Here is a 25651-nt window from a genome sequence, read left to right on the forward strand (position 1 = left end):
AAGGGAGAAGGAGAATTTAAGAGTAGAGATGAGTAGGAATACTTTTGATCAGAAGAGGCTAATAGAAGGAACAATCTAGAGAGGAATAAAGGGGATGGGAAGTGGTGCTGAAGCTATGAGTGAAACAGGAATGGCAGGAGCTCATATCAGATGGCCTCAATCCACACAGCAAAGGAGAAGGCAATGGGTACTGTTGTGGTTGTTCAGTCATTTTTTGGTTGCGTTCAACTCTGTGACTCCACTTGGGATTTTCTTGGCAAAGATACTAGAGAAGTTTGTTTCTTTCTTCTTCAACTTATTTTACAGTTGAGGAAACTGAGGCAAACAGGGTTAAGTGACTTGCCCAGAGTCACATAGCTCGTAAGGGTCTGAAGATGGTTAAGAAGAGAAATGTTTCAAATATGCAATATCAAAGGGAAAGAAGGATTTATTAAACACTAGGTGTCAGGCATTTCATTAAGGCTTTTGAAACATTTCAATGATCCTCACTACATCCTTGTGAAGGAGGGCTACTTCTCATTTTACAACTGAGGAAACTGAGGCACAGGTCAGTGGTATACCCAGGGTCAAATAGTGTTCTGACACTGGAGCTGAATTCAGATCTCCCCAACTCCACCACCTAGATGAGTTTGGCAAAGAAATTGAGATAATTCAGAGAGCAGATGAGCATTATAGACAAGTATGAGGGCCTAGGAGAGATTATTCTTCAAAAAGGAACCTTGATTAAACAACTACTTTTTAAGAAAAATCAGTATGACAGGAAATATAGACCAACTGACAAGGTGTCAAGGAATATCATGAAATAATAGTATATCCTATAAATTGTAACAGAAGACTTTACTTTAAAACAACAACAGCAACAAGATTTTCTATTAGGGAAAGAAGTAGGGAAATTAAATAATTAGACTTCTGAAAGAGTTTACATATGAGACTATTATTTAAAAATGCGCCCTATATTCATCTTAAAATAATATCATTCATCTCTCCCTTCCTCCCTCTCTTTCTCCCCCTTTCCCTCCCTCCCTCCACTCCCTTTCTCTAAATCAGTTGCAGAACACATGCAGATATTTTCTTCTGGTTTTCCACCTGATTAGAAGAGCAAGGGAAAAGGAATTTCACACTGGAGTCTGTGCCAATGTGTTTGGCAGTCAGGAGGAACTGGGGTGGGGGTGGGAAGGAAGCTAGAGTTAATTGAATCAGATGTATTTCATGCTAACCTCCCCCCAGTACTATTTTGGAGATTCTACAGCAATTCTACACAGGATTAAATAGTCAAAATTGAGAAAGAAGTTATAAATGTAAACATTAAACTATCCTTAATACCAGAGATGTATAGAAGGAATTAACTATTCTTGTGACTCTTTTAATACTCAAGTGTTAAATTATTTCAATGGTATATAAAACCATAAAAGCTGATCATGAATAAGAGTTAAGGCCAATTAGCATGGCTAAATTTGGGCACTTACTAATAACGTCAGAATGCTGACTAGAGGAAACAAGATGTATAAGATCACTTTTAAAGTGGTTTTCATTTTAGGGTGATATGAAATATAAAGGGGAATCATTCATATTTACTTAAGGAAGTTGGATTTACAACGGTAGGAGGGCATAGGAACCTGCTATCTTTTAACTATAGCAGCAATAAATGGGTCATTGGAAATGTTCAGGAAATGAAAAGTATAAAGAACCTTCTGGATTTAGTGGGCTCATCTATTCACCCTGTAAAGTAATTTAAGGTATCATTTTAATTTGTACCAATGGCAACCTTCAGTCAAATGGAACTAAGCTTTCTCCTTAGATGGCTCATAGCTACAGTATGGATGAATAGCATTAGCATAATGCAAGTCAGAGCAAGGTCTGACTCTAAATATAGTCTGTAACCAATTATCTCATTGCAGTGCTGGGTATGATGAATGAGGCAGGGAACCAGATAGTATCAGAGACGTTGCCACACTCTTGGGCTAGTTCAGTACCACTGGCTTTGGGCCCCCAACACAAGCATTTCTGGTCATGATTCAGATGTCAGTGAGCCACCAGTGTTCATTGAAGCCTGGTTTGCAGTGATAGTGCTATGTGGCATGGCAGAAAGTGTGTTGGATTTGGAATCAGACGATCTGAATTTACATCCTTATTTAATATTTCTAAGCCTATCATCTTCATCTGTAAAATGATGGGTTTGGACTTGACTCTGGTTCCTTTGAGGAAAAAGTCTATAATCCTACAATCTTGGTTACTTTATTGTTACTTGGTTCATTAGACACATACACCCCAAATTTACAACTGATGAATGTTGTTCAGTCATGTCCAACTCTTCAAGACCCCACGAACCACAATATGCCAGGCTCTTCTTTCTTCCATTATCAAGTCTAAGTTCATGTTGCTTGCTTCCATGACACTATATATTCACCTCATTTTCTGCCATACCCTTTTCCTTTAAGTACTGACTGATTTTATCTCCTTGCTGCCCAAGGGACTCTGAGGAATTTTCTACAGCATCACAATCTGAAAGTGCTGAAACCCTCAATTCTATGGTGCTTGACTTTCCTTATAGTCTAACTCTCACGTAGTCCTACATAGAATTGATGGAGGTTAGCAAAGCCAAAGAGAAAAACCAAATTGTCATTTCTCCTGATAAAGTCTGAAGCTTAAGATCCAAATGGTTACAGGACTTAGACATAAAAAACAATACTATAAGCAAATTAGAAGATCAAGGACTAGTCTACCTGTCAGATCTATGGAAAGGGGAGCAGTTTATGACTAAGGAAGAGTTGGAGAACATCACCAAAAACCAATTAGATGATTTCGATTACATTAAATTAAAAAGCTTTTGCACAGATAAAACCAATGTAACCAAGATCAAAAGAAATGTAGTTAATTGGGAAACAATCTTTACAACTAATGATTCTGACAAAGGACTTATTTCTAAAATATACAGAGAACTAAGTCATATTTTTAAAACAAAAAGCCATTCCCCAATTGACAAATGGTCAAAGGATATGCAAAGGCAATTTACAGATGAGATCAAATCAATCCATAGCTATATGAAAAAATGCTCTAAATCATTAATTATTAGAGAAATGCAAATTAAAGCTTCTCTGAGGTACCACCTCACACCTCTCAGACTGACCAATATGACCAGAAAGGATAATGATGATTGTTGGAAGTCTTGTGGGAAATCTGGGACACTATTACACTGTTGGTGGAGCTGTGAACTCATCCAACCCTTCTGGAGAGCTATTTGGAACTATGCCCAAAGGGCAACAAAAATGTGCATACCCTTTGACCCAGCAATACCACTACTGGGCCTATACCCTGAAGAGATGAGGAAAAACGGTAAAAACATTACTTGTACAAAAATATTTATAGCAGCCCTGTTTGTGGTGGCAAATAATTGGAAATCAAGTAAATGTCCTTCAATTGGGGAATGGCTTAGCAAACTGTATGTCATGGGACACTATTGTTCTATTACAAACCAGGAAGGATGGGATTTCAGGGAAGCCTGAAGGGATTTGCATGAACTGATGCTGAGTGAGATGAGCAGAACCAAAAAAACACCGTACACCCTAACAGCAACATGGGGTGGTGATCAACCTTGAAGGACTCGCTCATTCCATCAGTGCAACAATTGGGAGCAATTTTGAGCTGTCTGCAAAGGAGAGTGCCAGCTGTATCCAGATAAGAAGTTGTGGAGTTTGAACATTCAAGGACTATTCCCTTTAATTTAGGAAAAAACAGATATCTTATTGTCTGATATTGTTACCTCTTAGACTTCTTGTCTCTTCTTTAAGGATATGATTTCTCTCTCATCACACTCAATTTGGATCAAGGTACAACATGGAAACAAAGTAAAGACTGACAGATTGCTTTCGGGGGGGGGGAGTAAGATGGGGGGAAATTGTAAAACTCAAATAATATCTTTAATAAAAATAAATTAAAAAAAACAATAAAGTCTGAAGCTTTCTGGTATCTGTGTCAAGAAACAGTCAGGATATCAATTCTTATTTGGGGAAACCAAAGCTAACATTGAAGATACAACAAATACATATCAGGTGCACACAACAATGCCAGAAAGTAAAGGAGAGTTTACAAGATATGCCTTTGTGGACCAAGACATGATCATGATTGGGGAATGGTTGTCTGTCAAGTTGAATGGTACAGAAAATCAATTCTATTGGAGACTCCACATTATTCCTGTGGAGAATTGTAATGAATTTTTCTCTCACTCCTCCCTTTTCCTTGGCAGTTTCCTTGACTCCCAGGGTTTCAATTATTACCTTTACTCAGATGAACAAGTTGACAACCCAGTCCTTAGGTCCTATATAGATATCACTAGCTACCTGAAGGATGTCTTTATCTCAACCTCTAAACATACCAAAGTGAATTTTCTTTTCTTTAAACCCACTGCTTCTCCTGACTTCACTTGTACTGTCAGTGATATTATCATTCACCCAGACTTCCAGATTTGAGACCCTAGTCTTATCTTAAGACTGTGGTCTTGGGGTGGCTAGGTGGCACAGTGAATAGAGCACCAGACCTGGAGTCAGGAGTACCTAAGTTCAAATCCCGTCTCAGACACTTAATAATTACCTAGCTGTGTGGCCTTGGGCAAGCCACTTAACCCCATTGCCTTGCAAAAAAAAAAAAAACAAAAAACAAAAAAACCCAACAACTTAAAAAAAAGACTGTGGTCTTCTCTTCCTCATCTCTTACTACCAACCAGTCCACAAGTCCTGCTGGCTTCCACCTATGTTCCACCTGCTTCCACCAATCCTATGTTCATCCCTTCTTCTCTATTCCTGCTGCCACCACTCTAGTATATTCTCTCATCACCAACTTCATGGCTACTTGTAAATAGACTCTCCTCCTAACAGACCTTTCCACTTCACCCCATCCCAGCCCCTCCCCTTCCAAACAATCTTCATAACAGAGCCAGAATACTTTAACTTATAGAGAGATCTGGTCAAAGTATTTCTCTATTCAAAACTCTAAAATGGGGGTTCTAGGGATCATGATTTATTAAAAAAATATTTTGGTATTTACTCCAATATAGTTGATTTTCTTTATAATCCAGGACATAGCACAGCTCTTAGAACATAGCAGATACTTAATGTCTATTGATTAATTAATCCTATGTATTTTATTTTATGCATTTAAAAACATTATTCTGAGAAGGGGTCAAGAGGTATATAGAGATAAGATTGAGAACCCCTGCAGACTTCCTTAGCCTTTCAAGGTTTTCTATATATGATCATCCTTTATCTGTCTAATCTTAATCTTTTTACTTCCCTCCATGTATAACAGATTCTTGCCAAACTGGTCTTACTTACTATCCAATCCCTGTACATGCCCAACTTTCCATCTCTACTTTGTCTGTTAGAATGCCACTGATACTCCCCCTCACCTTTAAAGTTACTTTTGGCATTTTAAAGTTCAAATCAAATGCTATCTCCTTCATGGAATTTCCCTAATACCAGGTCCACTTCATCCAACTGGTAATGACCTTTCTCTTCTTGGAGTTCATCACTTTGCCTGTCTCTGTCTCTCTCTCTCTCTCTCTCTCTCTCTCTCTCTCTCTCACACACACACACACACACACACACACACACACACAATTGTAAACTTCATGAAGACAGGGACTCTGTCTTATGCCAAGTCTGCATCTCCTCCTCTTGCTTAGCACAGTGAGTCACACACAGCAAGTTCTTAAGTGTGTGCCATTCCATGTGTTCACACAGAGCAGGCATACAGGATGTCCCAAAGAGGTATAAACTATTAAAGTTTAAAACCACATTAGGGCAGCTAAGTGGTACAGTAGATAGAGCACCAGCCCTGGAGTCAGGAGTACCTGAGTTCAAATCCGGCCTCAGACACTACCTAGCTGTGCAGCCTTGGGCAAGCCACTTAACCCCATTGCCTTGCAAAAACCTTAAAAAAAAAAAAAAGAAAAAACACATTAGGACTTTTGAGGGACTCTGTATGTAGTGTCAACTACTGATCACAACCAAGTATGAAAGCTGGGAAAAAATCTTTAGGATTCTAAAGATTTCCCATTAGAAATGGAAATCTTTGTTGTCGTGACCAAGGCTTTAATGATGATTCATTTTTAAAAAGTTCCTTGTATAGCAGATTTCTAGGACAAAATTGATATGGAAGATCAGCAAAGGGCTGCTGAAAGCCCAGAACAATAGAGAATTAATAAATATTTCATATCTCTCTAGTTCCTATGTATTTATAAAACACTGTTTCTGATTCAGCTAATATATATTTAGAAGGTAAGGGTCATAGAGGTCATATTGCATCCAACCTCCTCATTTCACAGAGGAAGAATCTGAGACCAAGAGAAAAGTGATGTGAGAAATAAATGTCCCAGGTAGGAAGCAGGAGTAGGATTCAAACTCAGGTCAACTGACTCCAAACCCCATTTCCCCCCTACCCTTCTGAGCCTGAAGATTTTTGGATACCTTAGTGAAGCAACACTGTGATGAACTGCAAAGAGACCTCAGGGCAGAAATCCTGGAATCTGTGATCTTAAAGTCTAAAGAGGATAAAACAGATCAGGACTATTTGTTGTTCTGAACTGATAACTGCTGTTGTGCTGTTTTACTTTTTCTTTTTCCCTTGAAGAAAAACAATTTTGGTAGCTAGTTGGCTAGAGTCAGAAGGATCTGAGTTCAAATCTCACCCCAAGAAAGTTATTAGTTATATGACTATGGGCAAGTCACTTAATCCTGAGAGAGGAGAGAGAGAAGGAGATAGGGATAGAGAGAAAGAAAGAAAGAGGGAGAGAGAGATAGAGACAGATAGAAAAAAAGAGACAGAAAGATAGAGACAGAGAAAGAAGCAATTACAGAGAATCTAAAACATGCCCAGTAGTAAATGGTGGAAATTGGAAAAGCTTACAAAGTCAAACTTGGAACACAGATTTTGTGTGTGTAGATGTACCAGAAGCTTTAAAACAAACTCATCTGATAATGGAAAATTTGGAAACACACGTAGGCAGCTATATACTAATTGGAGTGAGAACTTAGAAGGGTTAATACACACAGGCAAAGCCACAGTCACCTCCAGGAGTGGCAGCAGATGGCAAACAGGAAGGTTTTGAGAGGAACAGATGTCAGAGAGATGCCAATATTGGCCTGACAGAAATTTGAAAGGTTCAGGAAGCCTCCATCATGTCTCAGGAGAAGGAGGTGAAAAAGTAACCCAACAAATCAAAGGTTTCCACAGCTGGAATGATACAGAAATATTTCAATATCAGCGGATGGGATGAGCCCAGATTTCTCACTTTCAACCCTAAATTCAAATGTCTTTTGTTACAACCTATTAATCAAAGGCTGATTCAATGAACTAACATCATTACAACACTCAGGTTCCATAGGAAAAGATTATTTCTGTGATCCAGCTAGGTAGGGCAGTGAGGGGCTACTGGGCCTGGAGTCAGGAAGACTTATCTCCCAGAGTTCATATCTAGCCACAGAAAATTACTAGGTGTGTGACCCTGGACAAGCTACTTCACCTTGTTTGCCTCAGTTTCCTCATCTGTAAAATGAGCTGGAGAAGGAAATGATAAATAACTTCAGTATCTGTGCCATGAGAAATCCCGAAACATCAGATACAAATGAAAACAACTAAAGAACAAGAAATGTCTCAGCTATAGCTCATATTAGTACAGCTCTGCTGATGTCTATAGAAAACTGTTTTTTAAAGGGGCTTTAGAAAATCCAACTGATTTATCAAATCTTGGAATAAAACATTACATGCAAGGAAATGTTAATATGTTCATACAAACAGATTTGGGGGAATATGTAATATTTTGTTGATGTTATCTTTCATTCTCGAAGAAGACCATAACATCAAGTGATGCCATGACAAGCAAGTGAATTGAATTTTAGAGATCATGGCTATGTAAAGTCATCAATCACTTTCTCATCAGAACTATTTGGGTCCAGTGGCCTGATATGGATCAGGACAACTGAAGATGGCCCTAGATATGAGGTAATTAAGGTTAAGTGACTTGTCCAAGGTGGCACAGCTCGTATGTGTCAAGTGTCTGAGGCAAGTTTTGAACTCAAGTCATCTTGACTTCAAAGTCAGTGTTCTAACCAACCAATGTACCACCCGGCTACATATATATATATATATATATATATACATATATATATATATATATGTATGTATATATATGTATGTATATATATGTATATATATATGTATATATACATATATATGTATATATACATATATATAAATAAAATATTATATTACAATTATATATTATATAATGATTTATCTAATTACATACAATGACAATATACTGTTATCAGGATGATATCTTTTTCAAGATATTGCAATGATTTTTTTTTTGAACTTCTATAAATTCAAAATTTCAAGGTTGGTTGATGTTTTGTGGGTACTGAAAAATGGCTTTGGTCAGATCAGGCTGTAGGTAAACTGTAAGGGGAGAAGATAAGTGAAGTACCTATCAAAGTTAAACCAGTGAAGAATTATGATTAAATAATAGTTTTCTGAAGGAACCCCAGGTAGTATCTGCCCTTAAAATGTAAAAATGCCATTTAAATCTGAAAAGCACTCTCCAATTGAATAGTCAATCAATCAGTTAACATAAATTTATTAAGTAGTTCTATTAAACCATGGACTAAAAGTCAGGGAATTTTCTTTACTAAAAGAAAATAAAACAAATGAGTGAGCCCTGAAAAATGACGCTTTTATGTTGTACTTACAAGATAATGCAATCACTGTTGTGGCAGGGCAGGTGATATTAATGCCCATTTTAGAGGAAATTGAAACTCAGAAATGTGAAATGACTAGTCCAAGGTCACACAGGTAATCTGATAAATATTTATTAAGATCTTACTCTGCGCCAGTCAATGAGCTAAGGTATTGTAGTGCTTTGAACCATGGTCTTTTCACACCGAGCATGCTATTCTATGAATTCTTAATTAACACTCTCTTGAAAAAAAGTTAAAATTTTTTACTTTAATCTTTATAGCTATTTTTTTGTATTCATATTACTTACATTTCCCAATATATCTCTTTCCCCCTCCTTGCACAGGTATCTTGGTATACATAGAGTTCAGTCACTATTTTAGCAAAATTCCAAATTGCTTTCCAGAAGGGTTTGCTCTGTCATAGCTCTGCCTTAAGTCCTCTGAAGAGAGAGATTAAGCCCCGAGTCTCAATCAGGAAAACTCATCTTTCTGAGTTCAAATCTGGCCACAGACACTCTAGCTATGAGACCTTGGGAAAGTCATTTAAGTCATTCAAGTCATTGCCTCCAAAAAATTTAAGTATTCTTTTCTTTAGTATATTACTTATTTTACTATCATAACATTATTAACAAGGTGCCTGATGGATATGAGTACAGCGATATAGCAAGCATGCTTTATGTATATGATAGAAAAAAATAGCCCCCACTCAGGAAAAATGAGGGTCAAAATAAAACTGGATTTGAAAATTGAAGAGACTGGATTTTATTTCTGTCACTTCTGCTAACTATGTAACTTTGGGAAAATAATTTGCCCTAACATTACATTTCTTCATCTGTAAAATACAAGGACTGCACTACATTAAAGGTTCTTATTCTAGAGCTCAGAAAATTAAAAAAAAATTATAATCATTTCAGCATATTTAGTTTTCTTTTCAATTCTCTGTATTTGTATATTTGAAGATATTGTTCTGAGAAGGGTTCACAGGCTTCATTAGAATGCCAAAAGGACAAACAGGCCTACATGGCCTCTAAAACTCCCTTCAGTTCTGATATTCTATGATTCTCAAGTATCTTATGCTCTAAAGAGGGAAAAAGTAACCATCTGTGGCTCTGGCACTTTACAATTACTGGAAGTTGTCTACCAGTCTGCAGGAGAACCCTACTTTCTTCTTTCTTTTCCCATCTCTTTTTTCCCTCCTTTACCAAATTTCCTGTCTCACAGTTATATACCTAGGCCCTGCTTAGCTCCTTGGAAGCTCTCAGTCTTGAATTGTTGATCTCAATTCAATGTTTCTAAAATTAGGAGTAAAACTGACAAATCCTTGGGGTGGCTAGGTGGCGTAGTAGATAAAGCACTGGCCCTGGAGTCAGGAGTACCTGGGTTCAAATCCTGGCTCAGACACTCAATAATTACCTAGCTGTGTGGCCTTGGGCAAGCTACTTAACCTCCTTTGCCTTGCAAAAACCTAAAAAAAAAAACCAAAAAAAAAAAACCACCACCACCAACAAAAAAAACCCTGACAAATCCTTCCAAGCTCTCTAGAAGACTTACTCCTCTCCTACCTTAGGAATTTTATAGTCACCTGTATCAACTAGAAGACAAAATTACTTGGAGTCTTCTTTTGGTCTTCTAGGTCAGCCTTGATTTTTTTTCCCACATAATTATTATCTCTCCCAACCTTTCTTTCAAATCGGATTATCAATTATCTAGGCTCAGGGCCTTTTTTTTGGGGGGGGGGGGGGGATATTTTGTGAAGCCAGACAGGAAAAGCTTGAAAAGTACTATTTAAAGGGAAAGATGGAGGATGAAAAGGCAAATTTCAAAGTTCCTAAATAATTCTCAGTCAGCAAGAAAATGCAATAACTTACATTATTCATGCAGCCACAGGCAGTTCTAAAAAGTTTATATTCTGCTATAAATCCTGTCACTTTTGTGAATTCCAAAAGGGCTTAAAAAATTTCTCCTATAATTCAGGATTTCACAATAAATTGCCTTCTATTGTTGTTTTTTTGCTTTATATGGGGTTTCTCCTCTCTCTAGCTAGAGTATAATCCCTTGAGTGCAGGATTCCCTGTTGGAAACTAGTCTAGTGCAGGGTATGGTCTATTCTGTGAGTACTCTGGCCACCATCTGCAGCTCTTTCCCACCAGAACTCTGAGCTCTACCCCTGGGATGCAGGGCTCTGTGCAGGGGACTTTCACCTCAGCTTATCTCCACCTGACATCGGTGCCACTTTCCAGGCCGTTTCCAAACCTTGCTATTATCCCCTCCTTTCTGGTTCCTTGTCCATGTTATCCCCCCCCCCCCCCAAGTAGAATGTAAGCTATCTGTAGGAAGAGGCTATCTTGACTGTTTGCATTTATATCCCCAGTTCTTAGCACATAGTAAGTGCTTACTAAAAAATATTGCTATTAATACGTAGGTATTCAATAACAAACAAAAGCCCTCAATATTCTGTCTGGAGTGGTATTATTCTTGAGCAGACCACAAATTCAGGATCCCATAAGTAGATTTATTGTGATGCTTCCTTATGGAACAACAACACCCCCCCCCCCAGGTTCTGGATCAGAGACCATGATAGGGGAACCTGTGCAGGACCCAAAGCCTGGACTGGGGGGCGGGGAATGATATGTATTTACCCAAATCCAGGCTCACTAAATTTAAGAAGAGGGCCATAAGGTGATATATTTTTAAAGCCACAATAGCTAAATTCTACTACAAATAGAGGGATTCATTTCAACCTCAAATACTTATTAATGACCTAGTATAAGGAGCTATCCTGAAAGCTAGATTTGAGATACAAAATCAAAACCCTTCTTTCCCTCAGAGAGCTTACATTCTACAGAGAAGGTAGGGAGAGGAACAAGCATTTGTTATGTAGTTATGAGCTAGGCACTGTACTTTACAATTATTCTCTCATTTTACCCCCATTATAATCATTTTATAGCTGAAGAAATGGAAGCAGACAGATTAGGTGACTCACTCAGGGTCACAAAGCAAGTAAGTCTGAATTTGAACTCAGATCTTCCTGACTCTAGACCCAGCACTCTATCCCCCACAGATTATGACTGCCTCAACACCTAGCATGTACATAAATAAAAAACAAAAAGAAAATAGAGAATAAAATTTGATAATATCAAGAGGGAAAGAGGATTAATGTCTGATACCATTTCAAAGGGCTCATCCACAGACACACTTGAAAGATGTTTTGAAGGAAGTGAAGACTTCTGGAGGTGGTAGGAAGGTATTTGTCCTAGGCAGAGGCCCAGAGATAGGATGTTGGGTAGGGGAAACAACAAATAGGTTAGTAGACAGGGCACCAAGGGAGTCATTGTATTACTTATTAATGACTTATTATTTGTGTGTGTGTGTGTGTGTGTGTGTATACTTTTTACATTTTAAAAAATAATTATATATAGTGAATTACTTATTAAAAAGGCTGGAAAGAGGGATGTTGTAATTTAGTACTTATATTAATAAAATCATAGGCCCTTTAAGACCAAACCCACCTTTCTCTTTAAATATATAAAACAGTTTAGGTAGAACTCAGAGTTCTGTTGGGAAGGAGCTGAAGATAGTGGCCAGAGTGGGCAGAATGGCCCATACCCAATGCTAGTGGGGGGGGGTGTTATTTTTTAAAAATCACCAAATTTTAAAAAAATCACTAATCAACAGGTATTTTTCATTCTCTAGTTTTCTATAACAAAGAAAAATCCTAAATAAAACATTTCACTTCTTGGATCAGTTGCTGAGATTTAATCCAAGAAGTTTGCTTTGCCTTAATTCCCTCTTGGCAAGGCTGACTCCAGGAAAAACTGTGAAATAGGTGGGAGATACCCTTTCTCTCTTTTACCTTTCCCAGGCTACTCCACCAGAACTCACCTGTGTCCGAACTTCTCTTCTAGAGAAGGTGGTACAGTGGTTAAAGCACTGAGTCCAGAGTCAGGAAGACCCAAGTATAAGTCTTGTAGGCCTCAGACAACAGCTCTGTGATCCTAGGCAAGTCACTTAACCTGTGCCTCAGTTTCCTCAACTGTAAGAGCTAGGTAATATTAACAAGCACCTTCCTCTTGGGAATGATATAAAGATCAAATGACAAATTTGTAAAACACTTAAGAGTGCCTGGCGCACAATATACACACATGCTTGATTTCTTCTTTCCCTTTTTCTTCATCCATTCTCCTGGGGGGGGGGGGGGGGGAGTACTGTCTTATACCTTAAGGTTCTGCTTTCTATTCAAGGAGACTGGTTACTTTTCACAATTCGAGTTCTCTCAGGGGCTTCCCTGAGAAAGATACTTTCCATTAAATTAAATAAAAAGGCATTTAGCGGCACATAGCACAACGGGCAGGGAAGGTTCTGCCTCTGACCCACAAGTCTCGTAACTTCATTAGGCCACATGGTCCAAGACCGTTAAATGCATAGAATAGCTGCTCATCTCTCCCGGTGGAGGGAGTTTCTTAAACTAATACGATCAGAGCCCTGGACCAAACCCAGCATTAAGTAGCTACAGTGTGCGGGAGGGGAAAGAAAGCGCTGTCCTTAACCTCATGGCCCCCAGGCCAGTAAATCTGCCACTCTGCCCAGGTTTGGGAGTGTGATAAATGCACTAACAAGGTGCGACCATCCTTCTATATCTGGTCCAAATGTGAGATTCACGGGGGGGTGGAGACAATATGTTTATTCATATACGGGTCGTTATTTATTTGGGGGAGGCAAAGGGGGTAAGTGGTTTGCCTGCCGGTCCCAGCTCGGGCCCTTCCCATCTACTTTGGCACCTGGCTGCCCCTGGGCTGGTTTCTATGGGTGGGGAAAGGCTCCCCATGCTTCCCCTTAAAAGGCAGCATCGGCCATGTCCTCGGCCCCTCGCCCAGGCCGCCCTGATCAGGGGCGGGCAGGTCGGGGAGGGGGCGGGCACGGGAACCCGCGGGCACACACGTGGGCGCGCCCGGCTCCTCCTGCCTCTAGCAGGCGGGTCGCCCACGGCCCAGCCTTCCTCTCTCCTCCAACACAGTCTAAGGATGGTGTGAGTGAAGGCCTCCACCTCGCCCGCCGGGGCCAGCCAATCAGGAGGCAGGATCGACCGCCTCAGCGGGCCCCGGGCCTCGGACGTCCAATCCCAGGCCGCCACAGGCCCGGGCGCCCCCCCCCCCCCGCGGGCCGCTCTGGAGCCGGCCTTCCGCCAGGCCCACAGCGCCACCTGCCGCTGCCCCGGGGGAGGCCCGGTCTGTCCAGGAGCCGCGCAGGCGCTCCGCGGTGGTCCCGCCCGCCGTCTCCATCCGGGACTCACGGGCTCTGAGATCCCTTCCTGCCCGGGGACCCAGGCACCAGCGGCCCGGCGGGGCGGTCCCAGCGTCTGTCCGCCAGGCCCTGCCTGCCACTCAGCAAGGCCTAGAAGCCTTAACTGGATCCTTTTCCGCCCTGTGCTGGCTGGCCCCTCCTTAAGGTCTCCGGGTTGGGGTGCTGTGCTTGGCTTTGGGGGGGCACCCATCAGTTTGGCCCAGAAGGCAACAATCCCCCGCGTCAGCCACCGCAAGCTGGGCAGGGCCGCTGCCATGCAAGGTCTTTGTGCCTCATGTCTGGGCCATCCCTGGGGCCTTCTAAGGCAAACTCATGGCATCAGTCAGATAAGCCATGAAAACAATCTGTAAAACTAAACTGATAAGAAAATGAAAAACACTGACCTATTTCATATGAATTTTATCCCAAAGGCAAAGATGTCTTTTCTTTTACATATATTAGTGGGTCCTTTATTGTGCCACATGCATCCCTCTGACAGCTTCCGGTCACAGGGCCTGCATACATGAAGGTCCCTCGACTAGAGGTGATCAAAAGAAGGGCAAAAATAGTTCTGGCCCTCAAGGGGCTCACATAATACTATATTGTGTTGATTTTTTAAAGGCAAATGGGGTTCAGTGACTTGCCCTGGGTCATACAGCTAATAAGAGTCTGAGACTGGATTTGAACTCGGGTTCCCCTGATTTCAGGGTCAATGCGCTTATCTATTGGCTGTCCCAGTAGTTTTTGCTCTTAACAAATATTCTATTTGATCCCTTAAATTTGAATGGCATAAAGCAGTATAAATATATACAGATATAGTCTCTTCCCAAAGTCCATGCAGCATGATATGATAGGAAACAACAATAACAAACAATGGATTTAGATTTTAAAGCCCCAGGCTCAAATCTGAGCTCTGTCATTTCCTTATTGTCAAAGTGACATCATCCCCTCACTTCTCAGGGTCTTAACTTCCTCATCAGTAAAATAAGCCAGGTTGGGGACATGGGGGATCCTTTCCAGATGTACATCAATGACCCCAGGACCTCTGAGATTCTCCCTAGCTCTAGGTCAATAATCATACCAGAATAATCTATGGGAAGCAAACAGACTCCAAATTGGCTATTTCTTCATACAGTGGTTTTCCACAAAAAGGGAGACAGAAAATTTCCCATTTATTTGAGTACTAATAGCTGATTTTCATGTACGCAATTACACAATTTCTGTTACAATTCTCCTGACCTATTTTGAGACACCTCCCCTCCAAATATTCACATGGCCTATTCGTGTCTGCCCTGTGGTAGAACCTTCTGAGCTCTACTGGTCTGCTCAGCCATAATCAGATACACTGTGATTTGTCTCAAACATAGTGCCGCCACTCTGGTCATCTTCAAGAATGAAGGGCAACAATTCTCAGCCCTGCCACTGATTTAATCTCAACCTTAGGTCTCATCTGTGTCTCTATCTATATAGGAAGCTCCAGGTATCAGTTCAGATCACCACTTTCTCTGCTAAAGAGTTTTAGAGAGTTTCCTAGAGCACTGAACTGATAAGTGGTTTGTGCAGGGTTACACAGGCAGAACTTGACCTCAGTTTCTTGAGTTAGGTTGTAAGCTGCTTGGTAGGGTTTCTCTTTTCCTTTTTCTTTTAATCCTCCATGCTTAGCATAGAGCCCACTATGCTACAGCTCTCTACCTACTATATTATGCTATCTCTTACTGTCAATCTTAGGCAAGTCTAGTTCTTTGTCATAATTTTTATTTGATGTCACTCTATGGAACTTTTGAATAGCTGAGAAGACCAAGAGCAGAGATCTTGCTATCCTCAGTGATCAACTTCACTTTAAAACAAATAAACAAAAATGAGAAAGAGGGCTTAGTAGTACAAAAATGTCTGTAAAAAGAATCAGAGCCCCCAGCCTCATCACCAAGGACACTGCAGTTCCTGGATCTCTGACCTATAAAATAATACTTGCTCCTGTTAATTTTTTTATTATTTTACTTGAATAGAGAATGAAAGAACTGGATTATTATATTTTATAGAACTTTGAGCTCTTCAGAGAAAAGTGTTAAATAACTATGTTGGCAGTCCATAGTGTGCAGTGAATAAAGGGTTGGACTTAGAGAGTCAGGAAGATCTGAGTTCAAATCCAACCTCAGATGCTTACCAGCTGGGTGACCCTGGGCAAGTCACAACCTCTGTTTGTCTCAGTTTCTTCATCTGTAAAATGGGGATCATAGCATTTACCTTCAAGTGTTGTTGTAAGAATGAAATTAGATAATAATTTCAAGGGCTTAGGACAGTGCCTAACTCATGGTAAGTACTATATAAATGCTGTTGTTCAACAAGTATATAGGGGGTCAATCTTGTTTTTTAAGCAGAGATAAGTTAATAGACCACTTTCTGTCCTGGGAAAAGTGGGAAGATTGTGGGTGAAGGATGTTTAAGTACTCTCAGACATGACTGTTGAATCAAGTGCTTTTGCTTAACTGTTTTGTTTTGTTTTTTATTATTAGGAAGAACTAACTGAGAAAGTTTTATAGGCAAGATAATATCAAGAAAAGAAAGTGATATCAATAAAACATTAAGAAGCATAAACTAATATGACAAACTACATACAAGATAAAAATGGAATGATCAGTTACATTAGAAAGCATTTATATCGTAATCCTTTCATACATGTAAATGCCTTTAAAAAAATAAAATCACTGACATGAAAGAAAGTGAGATGGTTAAAAAGTACAAAAATTTTAAACTCTCAGAAGTGTCAGAAGTGAATCAATTAAAGATTAATTAGAAATCAAGATAAAGCATCCCCAAAATGTTTATTTTAAGACAATAAAATAATTTGAGGTATATACATAGTCTATCTTCAACTTACTAGATCTTCTAAGAATGACTATGCTAATACCAGGAAAGCTAATGCCTGCTAGCTAATCCATTCATGAACTAGCATTAGTCAACTCCTATAGGGCAAGAATTGCACTAAGAAGCTAGGATGCAAAAGCAGATATTAAACAGTCCCTTCCCTCAAGGAGTTTACAAACTTGTCAGAGAATTATTATTTATTCTTACCACATGGAGTTTTTGAATGACTAAGAAGGTCAATACCTTCCATGCTCAACTTCCATCACATAAAAACAAACAAAAAAGAGCAAGAGACAAAAGACACAGAAAACAAGGAATGGAAAAAAAGGCTCTGAAGTCAGAGGGCCTAGGTTCTGCCTCATCTTAGATGCTTATATAATCTTGGGTAAATCATGTTTCCTCAATTTCCTTATCTGTAAAATGAGGAGTTGGAAACAATGGCCTTTGTCATCCCTTCTTGGCCTAGATCTATTGATGCAAAATAATGGGAGATCTGCATCTAAGTTTAGTACAGGATATCCAAAAGAGTAAAGAAATCTGTCCCTTCAGATACTTGTTTCAGATGGGTAGCTTAAACAATCTAAGTGTGGTTTTTAAAATCTCAGTCACAATCTAAAGTGTCAAACTCCCCATCCAGGGAATCTTTGGAAGAAAATATTGTGATTAGGCAGCTCCATGATGCAGTGGAAGGAGCACCAGCCCTGGAGTCAGGAATATCTGAGTTCAAATTTGGCCTCAGACACTTAATAATTATCTAGCTGTGTGACCTTTGGCAAGTCACTGCCACGCAAAAACCAAAGGAAAAAAATATTGTGATGATATCAGCATAGTGGCTATGTTGAATGTGTGGACTATATTTAATGGTGGGGCCACCTCCAAACCCACTTGGACGCTCCAATCTGGGGTGTAGTAAAGCCAACTCTATTGAAGAATGGACTGTTAAATTTTCAGTATGAGGAATGACATATGAGAAACAATTTTTGTATTGAGAGCTTATAATGTTGTCTGAGATGTTTTTGTTTTTGCATTTCTAAATACAATAAAACTTTATTTTAAAATGTGAAAACCATGCTTAGCTCACTGGATCGTATAAGGGCCTATTCTTTTCAGAACTCTGTTGGAGATTTTAAAAATGTTAATGCAAATTAAACTTAAAAGCATGTGTGTGTGTGTATAGATTTTTTTTCCTCCTAGAGGACCTGGTTGTTAAAGTTTATTGTCATACCCCTGTATTGCTAAGGTAGAAGTTTCAGGGAATGAAGTCATCCCCAGACTGAAGCAGCTGCTGGTGTTGCTGCTACTTTTTTGAATTTATAAAGAAATTGCAAAGTGCTTCATATTCATCATTTCATTTAAGCTTCCCAAGACCCAGGATCCCAATCAATCAACAAACATTTATTAAGCATTTACTGATGTGCCAGGGATTGTGAATACAAAAAAAGGGCAAAGACATAAAAATACCTGCTCTCAAGGAGTGAGAAAATATGTAAATAAGTAGAAACCCACAGGTGTAGGGAAGTTAACATTATGGGGGAAGGCTAGGGTAAATGAGGGTGAGAGAGATTAAAAAAAAAAAAGCTTCCTATAGCAGGTAGCATTTGAGCTGGGCCTTAAAGGAAGCCAGAAAGTTATGTCAAAATATAAAAGTGAGGAGGGAGAGCAATCCAGGTATGGAAGACAACCAGGGTAAAAGCAAGGAGATGGGAACCTGGAGTAGTACACTCAAGAAACAGAAGCACTGGCATCACTGGTTCACAAGAGACAATGCAGAGGAGTTAAAGCCTGAGGAGACTTGGAAAGATAGAAGGGTCCTGATTGTGAAGAGCTTTAAATGCAAAGTAATGGTCTTGATATTTGATCTTGGACATGACAGGAGTTTATTGAGCAGGAGAAGGCCAAGATGGGCAAATGTAGGGAGGATGGCTTAGGAGGAGGGTGAGATTTGGGATGGAAAGGTCAATTAGAAGGCAATTATTTACAACAGTCCAAGTGAGAAGTGATAAACTAGCGTTTTTTTCATTCTCTCTCTCCCCTCATTCCACTTCATTAACTCTCATGGCTACCCTAGGCCAAAAGAGACATGAACATCTGAATATCACACTGCACAAAACCAAGCTTATCACACTCTCTAAAACTTGTTTCTTCTTCTGAACTGAATATTTCTGTCAGTAGCATTACTGTCTACTTAGCCTTCCATTTTTTGAAACCTTGGTTGTATCTCTGAATATTCTCATCTCTTTCCCATTGACATTATTCTGGTAGAATTATCTCTGTTATTATGTTCATTATCTCTGTTACAGCAGCCTCCTAGGTCTTCCTAAGCTCTAATATCTTCTCTCCAAGCTGTCCTTCATATTCTCCTGCAAAATGGTCTTATGAATGAACCTGGGCAAGTCATTCCTGTACTCAAAACCATTCAATGACTTCCTAGGTTATCCTAAAAAAGTTTAAATTCTTCCTCTTGGCATTCAAGATTATTCACAATCTGGTGCCACCTAACCCTTCCAGTTAGTCTACTGATCACCTCAACATACTGGATATGTTAATTCATTCGCCCTTCCTCTATATCTTTGCAGATGTTGTTCCATAGTAACAAGCACTTATTACATGTCTCTTTTATTTGGGAAAAAAAAATCCCTTTTCCTTTTTTTAAGGATGCTTCTGTGAAAAAGTGCTAGAAACAGAATCACTGGATCAAAAATATGATCATTTGTTGACTATTATTGCCATGCTGTTGTCAAAAAATGTTTTCACTAGACTACAGTCTCAGCAACAATATTTCAGAGCTTGTTTTTCTAAAATCCTACTCAAATGCCTCTTCTTCCACAAAGCTGTCCTTGTAGTTTCGCCTAACATCTCACTAATGATTTTTGTTCTTACTAATGTACTTACCATATTCTTTCTACGTTGGTATTCTGTTCTATCCACTGACTAGTCTGAGAGTTCCATGGGAGAAAAGACTGTATTATCTAAATTTTGTATCTTCACATAATGCAAGTGCTTAATTTACCTATTAGACTGCCAAACCAATGATATAGAGATACAAATTTATACCATTTATATCTTTGAGTTAATGCCAGGTTTCCAAACCTCTGCCACCTCTTCTAACTTAAATGGATTTTATATTTAATCTTTTTTTCTGTTGCCAGTCTCTTACTGTTTTGTTGTTCTCTTCAGAACACTTCCCTAGTCTTGCATCCAAATCTGTCTTTTACCTATATACAGCTTTCTTTTTTTATCTAGTTGGAAGGTATTGACTGATTTCAAATAGGATCCAGCTTTGAAGAGGTCAGGAGGGAAGACCATGTCTCTATGGTGCCTGAGAGGTGTCAAGGCATAGTGGATGGAGAGTAAGCAGAGCTGAGGTCCGGGGCCACCTCTCATACAATGACTGTGAAGCTGGGCATGGCCTGTAATATCTGGGTGCTCTGAGCAACTCTCAAAGACGAGAAATTGCAAAGACAGTGATGACAAGGAAAAGAGGTTTTCACATCTGTGGAGCTCTCCATCTCAATGAAATCACAGGTTCTGTCCCTATCTTATGAGGATACTGAGCACTCCTAATGCCCCAGTTTATGTCTGTGAAGAAAATACAGCTGAATATTTATTGAGAGAGTGGTTTGGCTTTTTTTACTTCCAATACTAAAGGAAACCTAAAATAATGCTGAACATTAATTTATAGAAAATAGAAAAAATTGCAAAACAAAAAAAAATTCCAACAGTTTCATTGGGCTATTCCTAGGCTAAGAAAGGCAATATGGCAGTATGGGTAGAGTTGGAACCTGGAAAACCTGAATTCTAGTCTTGCCTGAAATATAATGGATATGTGACCTGCAGAATATCACTCAACCTCTCAGTGCTCCAGAAACTCTCTTAAGACTCCTAATTACAGAAAAGGTGACAGAAGCTAAACATTCACTTAAGAGAGTTCCCTAAACCAGTCACAATCCAGAACCTATCACTAACCTTGGGCTTCTTTTTTTTTCTTATCAATGTCAGGGGATTCTAACTGTAAAGGCAGGGGACACTAATGGTGAGGAATATCTAGATTTTTATTAAAAATCCAGTTTCTTTTCTAGGACCTCACTCAATAATAGCGGCTGCCTGAAACATGATCTGACATGAAGAAGCAAGGGATTAATCTAATTAGCATCCTGCTGCATTGCAGGTAAAGCCTTTTCTCCTCTAAACAGCTTGAGTGAAACTGTAGCTTTAGCATTAATCTCAGAAGTGGGACCTTCCAGCTCAATATAGAATAAGGGTCATGGAGGGGTTTTGAAGGAAGCAACAAGATGAGCTAAGAGGAGGAAGAGGTTGACAATGAAAAAAGCATGAAAGTGTGAAATCCTTTTAAGTCAGCAGAGACAGCAAAGGCTGGGGGGTGGGGGGCGGGGGCGGGGAGGGTCACCTGAAACGATCAACAAAAATATAGAAATATGAGTCAAGTTGCTGGACAGGAAAGCAAACTGGCTGTAAAACATAATCCTCGGGTATTCCATATTCTGCTAATTCTCTTTTGCAATTAATTTCTTCAATAGAAGCCTCCCCAGTCTAGAGATAGTGGCCCAACCTCTGGCCAGATGGACCATTTTAAGAGGGACCCAGCCCCAGGTTAGCTTCACACCAGGCTCCACTCCATACTGTTAGTGAGCAGCCCCATCATTCCCAGTACCCTTTTCTATACTGCCTTCATCAATTAGAAGGTAAGCTCCATGAAGGCAGGGGCTGTTTTATTTGCCTGTATTTGTAACCTCAGTACTTACAGCAGCACCTGTCCCAAAATATGCACTAAACATAAATGCTCTCCTCTTCCTTTCCTTTCTCCCTCATTTCCTCCTCTTCCTCTCTTTCATCTATCTAATGAATGTTTCTATACTTGGACTAGTGAACTTGGGAGCCTGGGTTCCCAAGCATTATTTCAAATGCTTAAAAAAAAAAATGACCAAAAATGACAAATGTAAAACTTACCTAGATTACAAATCTCTTTTGGTCTTGCTTCCCATTTCTGGCTATCTAGATAAGCTGCGGAGAGCAGGCATCTTTTACCTAAGTGAAAAAAAGGACACTTTCTTCAGCAGGGTTTATTTATACAGTAGATTTCATTTCATAGGTTCACTTCTTTTTAAAATCATATTTTCCATTTATTTAATTGCATTTCTAAGAATATTATTCATGACCTCTAAAAATGTTATTCACAACTAATATGTAAATGTTTTGTATGATTGCACATATATAACCTATATCGAATTACTTACCATCTCAGGGAAAAGAAAGTGAGAAAGGAGAGAAATCTTGGACTTCAACATTTTTAAAAAAATGAATATTAAACTATTGTACATGTATAACCTATATAAGATTATTTATTGCCATGGGGAGGATAAAAGGAAAGTGGGGTTGTAAAAAAATGTAGAACTCAAAAGCTTGCAAAAGGATGAATGTAGAAAATTATCTTTGCATGTAATTAGAAAAAAATAGATAAAATTCTTAAAAAATGAATGTTAATGATTGTCCCTGTATAACCTATATTAGATTGTTTGCTGCCATGGGAAGGGAGGGTAGCTGAAAAATAAGAAACTCAAAATCTTGCAAAAGGATGAATGTTGATAACTATATTTGCTTGTAACTAGAATATAAAGTAAAATAAAAATAAATAAATAGCTGCCTAGAGATAGAGCACCAGCTCTGGAGTCATAAGGACCTGAATTTAAATGTGGCCTCAGGCACTTAACCCTGAATGCCTCACCACCACCAACAAAAAACATGTTAAAAATTGTCTTTTGGGCAAGTCACTTAACCCCACTGCCTTGCAAAAACCAAAAGAAAATTGTCTTTACATGTACTTGGGGGAAAAAATAAAAAGTTTTTTTTAAAAAAGAACATATGTATTATTGTTCGTGTCAAACTATGTGATTCTATGAACAAAAACTCCATGGGGTTTTCTTCACAAAGATACTGGTATGGTTTGCTATTTCCTCCTTCATGAAGCCTTATTTTATAGATAAGGAACTAAGGCAAATAGGGGTTAAGTGACTTGCCCAGGGTCCCAGAGTTAGTAAGTGTCTGAGGCCAGATTTCAACTCAGATCTTCCTGACTCCAAGCCTAGCACTCTACCCATTACCACCTGGTTGTCCCAAGAATATATGTGGTAGATATTTTAAGGCAGCACTCTAGTTCATTTAAAACAATATATTTAACAACAAATTAATGCTGCTAACAGAGGTTTCAAGTAGGTTATAGAGATTCTACAACATTTGTTGTGGAAGTAAAATTTTGAAATTTCTTTCCCTCAAAGTTCCATACTAGAAAATGCCTCCATTGGCTAACAAGAAAGGCAAGATCTGAAACTCCTCCTGAAAAAATGAAATTGAATATTATACTACCTATAACACACTAAAAAAGTGCTCTCTTCATCATTTAGCTATTTCTAAAAATACTCCATAACACAAATCAGTAAATGTATCCTTATTTAACAGGTTCATTTTCAACTCCACATTTATTTAGCTTCTATCGGTGTAGGCTCCGACAAACACAAGGCAGCCTCTGTCTACAAGGAGCTCACATTCTATGGATGGTTCCCACTTGTACAAAAATAAGTAAATACAAAATAATTTGAAGAGGCAAGGTGAACTCCTAACTGAAGCGGGACAAAGGGACAAAGGAGGAGGAAGACAGGCTTCCAGGGGAACATTCTCAGAGGGAGCAGGGGAAGGACCAAGAGAGGCTACTTGGGGAAGAGAGGAGCCTCTGGGGAGAATGAACACAGCAAACAAATTGGTGAATTTGGAGGGGGCAGAGGAAAATTATGTGAAATATTCTGGAAAGCCTAGACTGAGGAATATGCATTTTATTTTATTGGCTAAGGAGAAAGCAAAAGCAAGAAAGTGCTGATCAAGTTGGTCTATGTTTACAAAGGTGATTCCTGTAGTTGAGTAGAAGATGGAGTAGAGGAGATAGGAAGCAGATAAAGAAATGGCCCCCCCAAAAGTATAACACAATAAAATAATCTTTCCATTTTGGTAGGCTTTGCTTAAATCCTTACTTGACTAATGTGTCTAATGTAGGAAAAGTTATGATGAAAAATGCTATCCACCTTCAGAGAACAAAACTGATGGACTCTGAATGCAGAATGAAGCATACTTTCTAAACTTTATTTTTCTTAGGGTTTTTTTGGTCTGTATTTTCTTTTGCAACACAGTTGATATAGAAATGTTTTGCATGATTTCACAGGTATAATCTATATCCAACTATCTGCCTTCTCAAGGAGGGGGCTGGGAAGGAAGGAAAGAATTTGGAACTCAAAATTTTAAAATAGTTAAAAAAATAACATGTACTTGAGACATTTAATGAAACAAAAACAGAATGGAGAGAAAAGTATATGTAGAAAAGTGGAGAAAATTCAGAAAAATCAACAAATCTTAACAAAGTGTTTGTAATCTGAGTTTGTTTATATTATTAGTTGGCTAATACTCAGAAGACATTTTCCAACAAATGATATTTAATTTCTGAGGCTAGCTCAGAGATCTGTTAAATTAATAAATACCTACAGTATAAATATTTCTATCTTTTGATGATTTTTCACCATCATTTATAGTAACAGTGATTTTGCACTTTCCAAACTTTAACCTTGCAGACTACAGGCCTGATTCCTGGAAGAATTCCAGAGTGCATTAATAAAGGAATGGTTAGTAAATAAATAGAAAAGTGAAGTGAATATATGAAAAGGAAATGATCATTAAAAAACCTGCATGGTTTAATCAAGAACAGGTCACACACAAATCTAATTTCTTTTGTTGGAACTTTCTTAATGTTTATCCTTCTCAACCTCTGCAGCTGAAACTTGGTCATCCCATTCTCCCTAGATACAGTAACCATGAAGTTATTGTGATATTCCTCAATCTTCTTCACTCTCTTTCTGTTCTCCTTCTACCTTCTCAGTCTCCTTTGTGGAATCCCACTCTCATTGTGAAAAACCCCAAGGATCTTTTTTTGCCTTCCTCAAATCCCTTTGGTTTCAATTTTCTTCTCTACAGAGATAGGTCCTTATTTGTACTTATGTATTTTACATTTTTGTATGTATATGTTATCTCCCCAAAGATGAGGGCAGAAACTGTTTCAGTATGCTCTGAACTTAGCATAGTGTGGACTTTGAGAAGCTTACACAATGCTTGATGATTGACTCAGAAAGTTACTAAATTGTGAGATTGAGGAAATGTTATGAAGTTTAGATGTCAACAAACTATTTGATAAAGTTCCTCATGTTGTGGACAAAAAAGGAAGGATGTAGGCTGGACAAATAAATAAATATATATACACATATATACATATACATATATACATATATATATGTATATATATATAGTTAGAGAGATTCAGAATTGATTAAATGGCTGAAATCACCAAATAGTGATTAATGGTTTGATGCCAACTCTCTAGTGGAGTGCCTCTGGGATTTTTACCAGATCCTCAGTTGCTCAACATTTAGATCAGTGATGTGATAACAGCACAGGTGGATAGTTGTCACACTTAAATTGTGAGGTAGTAGTATCTAACAGGGGCAGCCAGTGCTACAGTAGATAGGGCCTGGGATGAGTTCAAATCCAACCTCAGATAGTTACTAGTTATGTGACCCCAATCAAGTCAGGTTTCAGTTTCCTGCTTTATCAAACCCTAACTGGGGCAAAAAGAGTCACACACAGATGAAATGAATGAACTACACTAGTAATTAGCTAACAGAATCCTTATTGTACTATTTCTATTTCTATCCCTACGGCACTTC

At 38.8% G+C, this 25651-nt stretch overlaps 2 protein-coding genes across 3 annotated transcripts in view; one reads left to right on the top strand and one right to left on the bottom strand.

Moving 5' to 3' along the window:
* MRPS27 (mitochondrial ribosomal protein S27) overlaps window positions 1–25651 on the bottom strand; it is a 160053-nt gene that overhangs the window by 132001 nt on the left and 2401 nt on the right. Inside the window, exon 2 of the mRNA XM_074200629.1 lies at window positions 21843–21920. Coding sequence (XP_074056730.1) covers window positions 21843–21920 — 78 coding nt within the window. The remainder of the gene's footprint in view (window positions 1–21842; window positions 21921–25651) is intronic.
* The window catches only part of PTCD2 (pentatricopeptide repeat domain 2), a 46558-nt gene continuing 46392 nt past the window's right edge, over window positions 25486–25651 (top strand). The window contains exon 1 of one of the 2 annotated variants that reach the window (XM_074200634.1): window positions 25486–25618. The gene's annotated coding sequence lies outside the window, so the exon portion shown is untranslated. The remainder of the gene's footprint in view (window positions 25619–25651) is intronic. The other variant, XM_074200633.1, reaches the window with a different exon arrangement.

Source organism: Macrotis lagotis, chromosome X (assembly GCF_037893015.1).
Source record: "Macrotis lagotis isolate mMagLag1 chromosome X, bilby.v1.9.chrom.fasta, whole genome shotgun sequence".
NCBI classification, from domain to species: Eukaryota; Metazoa; Chordata; class Mammalia; order Peramelemorphia; family Peramelidae; genus Macrotis; species Macrotis lagotis.